Here is a 7,449-nt window from a genome sequence, read left to right as displayed (position 1 = left end):
CACACACACACACACACACACACACACACACACACACACACACACACAGATATATAATCTCTTAACTTCAATTATAGGCTTTGCTGTTGAGTGCTATGTACAAACTGGAAGGCCAAACAACACCAGCTCAGGTCCACACTCCCCGTCCCAATGACTCCTCCCTCTTGATCACTGACACAATGCTGGAGTTTTATTACTTTGGCAACATTTCAAACATGCCATCTGCTTACTCGTGTGAACTTGGAGCACATCTCCTCTGCTTCCTTGATGAGGCCAGCCTTCAGCATGTACTTGGCACACTTGGAATTAATGAAGCGGTCTGCAGTGTCCAGGGCCTGAGCCTCGTCCATCCACCGAGCTGCTTCTTTTATGTTGCCTGCATGCTAGAGGGCAGAGGAGCTGGGTTAGCAGACATGGAAAGATCACACAGTGAACAAAAACGCCTGTGTGTGCAGAGCTTCCCACCACACCTTGTAGATCTTGGCTTTGATGAGGAAGAGCTCAATGAGCGTAGGTGTGCTGTCGATGGCTGCATTAATGAACTCCAGCGCCAGGCGTGGCTGGCCGACGAAGTCAAAGTGCTGTGCCAGGAAGTACTGTACCCACAACAGGGTGGTGGGGGGTTCCTCCTTCCCATCATCTGTGCACACATTTAGTACAGCCGTCACTGAGCTTTGGTTCAAGTCACAAACTTTCAATAAATAAATGGAGACTGGAGATGATGGAAACCATTATAACCAATTAGCACTCACCATTTTCACTAAACATTCGACAGCTTTTTAAACAGGTTTCATAGCCAACTACTGATTCTTCAATAACTGTGACCTGCACGTAGAGAAAACAACTTTATTATCCCTTTATTTTAAAGAACATTTTCAAAACAGACTTAAGTTTTAAGCACCACAAACGTACTTTCTCTTTGTCGCTGTAAAGGGACTTGAGGGTGGTGAAGACGGGAGGACAGCCTTTGCTGAAGTTGATCCTCAGGTAGCTGTCCAGAGACTGACGAAACCTCTCCCCTGGCCAGCACAAACACACAGCAAACACACAGCGAGGTTTACGCTGTCACTAAAATGTGAGTTACACTCATAAGCTGACTAATCAGTTTGTTTCTGCTAATTCTGAGCGCACCAAATACAGAAACAACAAATCCCAGGTCATGAGTGTCGCCTATTCTGAGCCGCAGCTGATTCCTTCCTGTTTGCTGTGATGAATTCTAACTGTTGATGGCAACTTTTTACAAACCCTAAACTTCAGGGGCAGCGCATACTTGATAAAAACATGCTGGGTCCATCGTGTTACGCACTGACACAGATACAGCCATAAGCTAATTTTTTCTCTTTATTTAAAAAAGAAAAACACCACCTCACAGAAGCAGTAAACACAAGTGTGAGAATAACAACATCGTGATTTGGTATTTAATAAAATAAACGACATAACAGACAGAAAAGGTGTATTTGCCAAAAATCCAGGTTTACCAGTGAGGAAGTTGAGAGGCAGCCTTCGGGGAACGAGGCCTTTAGGAAACTTTATGCAGGACGCTTCATAAATCTTCTGCCGCGCCTCTAAACTGCCTGAAGAGAAAGGAGGAAATGGTCAACTAAAGCTGCAGGGGTCAGTTAATATCACAAATTCACACAGACAATCCAAACTTCTGCTCACTCAGGATATCTGCTGAGTTCAGTTTGTTTGGTGGTCAAATGGTGCATTATCTCGCAGCCACAGAGGACAACAAACTGTAACTACAAAGGGATGAACGTGGCTGTTAAGAGCTAAGAGTGTGCTATGACCACATTCCCCACATTATTACAGCACAACGAGCAGGCGCCATGGCTCCATGCTGCTGTTCGAGCATCAGCAGATACACACAGACTGGGACGAGCTCAGACATCAGTCTGGAGCATAGAGCAGCAGACATGGGCTCACAGCTTGTGGATATTTGTGCTACATTCAGGCGTCCAGTGCAGATTGTGACAGAGGCTTCAGTTTATTGAATCGTATCAAAACAGCCTCCAGAAATGAAGTGGATCAGCGTGCACAACCACTGAAGACTCGAGACAGACAGACGGAAAATTGAAAGTGAAATTGAAGTTCTTCATCAGTTTTGTGCTTATTCTAATGTCATTTATTAAGAATGTTCATCTATAACAGTTAATAACCCTTAAATGACCACGAGTAGTAGAAATGTTAATAAAAATTGTCATTTTCACAGTATCACCTGTCATTGTGCAAAATGTCAAAGTTTTAATGTGAACAAAATGTTAGCGCTCAAACCCACAGGAGCCCCACCCTGACCCCAGGAGGGGGACCTTCACACCCACTGTGAAAGAAGCAGACGGGCTTTTAACTGGGACAAAGTGTGCAACTAGTGGAGGAGTGAGAAGGACACACAGCAAAAAATAAGGTGGAATTCAAGTCTTCAGTTGCTAAAGCGTATAGTTAGGCTGGATCAGGTGACCCTGAATCCTCCCTGAGGCTACGTTCACTCTGCAGGTCTTGATGCTCAATTCAGATTCTTTGATCAAATCAGATTTTTTTGTCTGCTCGTTCACACTACAAATAAAATGCGACAGCAACGCGCTCTAGTGTGAACGCTCAAAGTGGCCGCATGCGCAAAAGAAGACGTCACACACGATGCGCTCTGTTTAGACCCAGAGCAACAGGATGTTTGACTGATGGCCTTAATGTAAAGACTTCGGACTTTACGTTTCCCAATTTTGCTTTAAGTTATAAAGTTATTTTGTTATTTGCATAATAATGATCCTTGTTGCTGTTTTAGAGGAGCGCTGCTTCAAAGGATAGCTGCAGATTCTGACAGAAATCTGCAGCTTATACAGTACAAATAAAATGTTCACGTTTCTCCAACGTTGTCTTCCCAACAGTTTCACTGACATCTACACGGGATGGCCAGGAAGCGTTCGCCATGTGTTCTCGGGCGCTTCTGCGTTGCTGATAATCGGCGTCTGTCTTGTGTCGGTGAGCAGCAGTCGCTTTCTAAAACATCAGATATGTATCGCATTCAGGACCACATATGAAAGTGACCCAGGTTGGATTTGAAAATATCGGATTTGTGCCGTTCACACCGTCACACCATGATCGGATAGATGGCTCGCAGAGGGTTAAAAAAATAGGATTTGATGCACTTTCACCTGCAGTGTGAACGTAGCCTTAGTTATGCTCCAATAGACGTAGGCTGCCGGGGATTCCCATGATGCACTGGGTGTTTCTTCTTCTATGTATTAACAGACCTCTCTGCACTGAATCATATCTGTTATTAACCTCTGTCTCTCTTCCACAGCATGTCTTTATCCTGTCTTCCTTCTCTCACCCCAACCAATCACAGCAGATGGCCCCGCCCCTCCCTGAGCCTGGTTCTGCTGGAGGTTTCTTCCTGTTAAAAGGGAGTTTTTCCTTCCCACTGTCACCAAAGTGCTGCTCATAGGGGGTCATATGATTGTTGGGTTTTTCCCTGTATGTGTTATTGTAGGGTCTACTGTACAGTATAAAAGCACCTTGAGGCGACTTGTTGTGATTTGGTGCTGTGTAAATAAAATTGAATTGAACTGAATCAGATTTGTGCTCATCTAGTGTCATTTATTTACAATTTTCATTTATGGATATTGATCAGTAAATACTGTCACTAGTGTATGAGCAGTAGAAATGCATATAATCATGTCATTATATACTGTATTTGCAGACAGAGTTGCAGGACTCTCCCAGACCACAGTAGGACCCTCTTACCCCGTGCACAGCAGATACAAACTTTGCAACTGACCAAAGCTACTTTTCCAGTTTGTGACAGAAATGAACATGCAGTTATCAGATGTCCTCAGTTCTCAAAAAAGAAACAACCAGGGGTGCCGGCGTAGCTCAGTGGATGAGCAGGCGACCACATGTCGTATGGCCGGAGAGCAGTACGCTCGGGTTTGAGTCCGACCCTCTGCACGTCCGACCCTCTCTTACTCCCTGCTTTCCGTCTATCTACACCGTCTCTATCCAATAAAGGCGAAAAGGCAAAAAAAATTTACCTTAAAAAAGAAAAACAACCAGAAAATGTTTAAACAGACTCCTGAAACTCTACTTTCCACACACAAAATGCCCAACATATGAGCAGTTCTACAAAAGTGGACAAAAACATGTTGGTAGGGCTGTGCGATATGACCAGAATCTCATCTCCCGATATAAAACATCTATCGTCCGATATCGATATAAATCACAAACATGTAACATTCTCTGTAAACTCTGTGAATCTCCACTTGTGTGAAGTGTTTCCAGCTGTGCGTCGTGTAGCTGGAGTCGAGTGTTTTAACCGATGCATGAAACGACACATTTTTAGACATAAGTTGTAACGGCGCCGTTTTCTTTGTGAGTATTTATTACACGGCGTGCTGCGGGGAAAAGCCTGTTCTAACGTTGGAGTCTGAGCTTTATTTTTTAGCACCTGGCGGCTCTTTTTTACTTCTCATCCATAAATAATCTGCTCTTTCACATGATTCAGTTTATTTTGAAAAGTCTCAACAGGATCTTGAGCTTTATTGTGAAAGGTTCATGTGGAACATAAACAAGCGGACACGCGATGCTGTTACCGTCGTTGTTGCTAACGACGATGCATAAAAACAGGCGCTTCTGTAGTGTGGTTATATTAAATATCAGAGAAAGAGACGTTTAATAAATGAATACAGCCACTACAGTGACATCAGAACCATGAGAAATATTGCTGCAAACAGTTTGTTTTGCGACACCACGAAACAAACGACAGACGTTTTTATATCGTCATCAGATATACATGGTCATATCGAACAGCCCTACATGTGAGCTCTAACAAGAAACGATATGAAGGTCATGGCGGAAAAAAAAAACGGATAGCACACCAAACGAACTCAACAACAAGGCCCACTTACTAAGGCCTGGAACAGCTGTGTGTGTGAATCCACAGACACCACTGAGGGAAATGAAATGTCATGTTCCTGACTCCATGGTGAGAGCAGTGGAACCATGCCGCGAAGGGTGGCACCAAAGTTCATCCCCGACCTTTTCAGAAAAATGGACCAAAGTCTTAATGAAACCGAGGCATCCAGATTCTACACTGTGTGTGAGAGGTGCTTCAAACGGGTGCAGGGTGAGCACTTCTTTGGACTCTGGAGGAGCTGCCTGTTGTAATTAGGTGCATATATCAGACAGCAACAAAGGTTTTGCACCAACAGAGTCCATGACCGAGCAGACATCTCCAGCCTGCGGTGCTGCTAGCTGCGTTTACTGGCACCGCAGCTTCAAACATCTCTGGGAAAACACTGCACTCTATTCTGAAGTTGCTAAGATCTCTAAAACCACCATATCAGGGACTGGGAAACGCACTGGATGAAATGAGAGCTGCACTGATGAAATATCTGTGGTTTCAAGGAGCTTTTTGTTTACAGCCACTGCAGATTTCAGCAGACCAAAGGAAACAGGAAACGTTCTGCTGGCATGTCTGTTCTTGAGCAGGAGACTTTCACCAGCTGCCACTTTATTATTCCTCCTTATTTCTGTTCGCTGTCCGAGTCTGACTGTCAGACACAGACCCCTCCCCCTGATCTGTGTGCATGTGTGTGAGACTTTTACAATCAACTATTATTATCTTCTCATTAGGACTGTGTGATATGGCACAGCTCTACCAGGAAGCACAGCATCATAGCTGCAGGGCAAGTACAACAGAGTATTTGTAGTACTAATAACCACAAACACAGGAAATACTGGTGCTGGCCAGTGGTACCCGTCATCTTTCTAGTAGATACACCTGGAGCATCAATTTCAAAATTCTAGATCACGTTCACAGGATTTTTGCAAAACTTGACCTTTGAACTTGGGGTCAAAGTCACTGAGATCGGACCTCAGACTGGAGATCAGAACTTTTAGTAGATGCATTTCTAGAAAAAGTTATGCAACACTCTCTAAAATTAAAGCTGTGCAGAGCTCTGTGTGTCCCTGAGGCACATATCTGTTCCCAGGATCCTTTCTAAAGCTCAGCAGGAGTAAATGGTAAACTGATTCTTAGTGCTTTTCTACTCTGCCGGAGGACTCAAAGACCAGCACGTGCATAGACATTCATTATATGTGCTGTTGTTTCCTTGCACACAGAATAAATGCAGCTCGCTACTCTCTGCGTCTCACTTCATAAGGGAATTTTTCTAACAGGCATAAATTTGAGACTCAACGTTGCTTTGTTCTCCACGTGATTGCAATCACAAACTTGTGTCCACGCTGCCTGTGCAGCAGCCAGGCAGGGAGACGACAACGCCTTCATTATAATAAGTAACAACAGAAGAAGTGTGATGGATGAGAAAGTCCTCACCTGGCTTTAAGGCCTTTTCCAGGCCTTGGTAGTAGGCCCAGTTTTCTGGGTTCCTTTCCTGGAGTCTTCTGTAGACCTCTGAAGCCTCCTGATGTTTCTCCAGCTTTAGCAGCAGCTCTCCTGCAAACACAAACACTCGCTGACTCCGAGGTCTCACACTTTTAACACCAACGACACCCACAGCCATTCTTGTCTCTTTCCCCTTTTGTTTGCTGAAGGCCGGGTTTCTTTTGTTGATGAAACCTTGACCCTTCTGCTTTGTCGCCCTCCAAGTTGCCAAAGAAGGTACTGTTTACACCTGGAAATGTTCCAGTCTGGGTTTAAAACACACCACAGCACCAAATCTGCTCTTTTAAGAGTTTTTAATGACATCTTTTTAGCGATGGATTCTGGGAACAGTGTTTTTAGCTGTGCTTTAAGATCTAACAGCTGCTTCTGACACAGCCTCATCTCCACACTGGAGCAGTGGGGGCAGCTGGCAAAAATTAAGCCGGTCCTGTTTAGATGCCACCTGGAGACTCCGATCCATGCATTCATCACGTCTCTCCTGGATCATTGTGATTCTCTTTAGACTGGACTCGGCCAGGCCTCCCTGTCACGTCTGCAGTGGGTACAAAATGCTGCTGCACGATTTTAAACCGGTACAAGCAAACGAGAGCACATTACCCCAGGCTCAGTGTCCCTTCATTGGCTTCCCATTAAGTCTTAATGGTCTTTCCCTTCTTATTTGTCTGAGCTGCTTCCCTCCCACATGCTGTCAGTGCTCCTCAGTTAACCAGGTGCTCTTCACTGTCACAAAGACATTTAATAAAACCAGACGGAGCCTCTGCAGTTTCGTCTGCCACTGCAGGTCAGGCAGGCTCATCTCTTGCTGCTTCTCAAACCCATTTAAAAACACCTTTTCTTAAACCTCTTACCCTGTACTGCTTGATTCTTTTATTTTTGTGTACAGCTGTTATATTGTTTTAAAGCGCTTCAGAAATAAAGTGAAACTGAAAAGGAATGAGCATAGCAGGGAAGGGCTGGGACTAATCCCAGGCACCATGGAGCGAGGTGACGTCACATGGAGCGAGGTGACATCACATGGAGCGAGGTGACATCACATGGAGCGAGGTGAC

General features: G+C 44.6%; 1 protein-coding gene across 2 annotated transcripts in view; it reads right to left on the bottom strand.

Annotated features, from left to right (window-relative positions):
* LOC102195942 (N-alpha-acetyltransferase 15, NatA auxiliary subunit-like) overlaps nt 1-7,449 on the bottom strand; it is a 25,608-nt gene that overhangs the window by 13,112 nt on the left and 5,047 nt on the right. For both annotated transcript variants that reach the window (XM_005751849.2, XM_013915609.1), the window contains exons 7-12: nt 6,332-6,451; nt 1,479-1,574; nt 913-1,019; nt 753-825; nt 471-640; nt 231-383 (exon numbers count right to left, since the gene is read on the bottom strand). In XM_005751849.2, the coding sequence (XP_005751906.1) occupies nt 231-383; nt 471-640; nt 753-825; nt 913-1,019; nt 1,479-1,574; nt 6,332-6,451 (719 nt within the window). The remainder of the gene's footprint in view (nt 1-230; nt 384-470; nt 641-752; nt 826-912; nt 1,020-1,478; nt 1,575-6,331; nt 6,452-7,449) is intronic.

The sequence above is a fragment of the Pundamilia nyererei genome, unplaced genomic scaffold (genome assembly GCF_000239375.1).
Source record: "Pundamilia nyererei isolate P.nyererei 1_Seehausen unplaced genomic scaffold, PunNye1.0 scaffold00330, whole genome shotgun sequence".
NCBI classification, from domain to species: domain Eukaryota; kingdom Metazoa; phylum Chordata; class Actinopteri; order Cichliformes; family Cichlidae; genus Pundamilia; species Pundamilia nyererei.
This window is presented reverse-complemented; position numbering and strand designations above follow the sequence as displayed.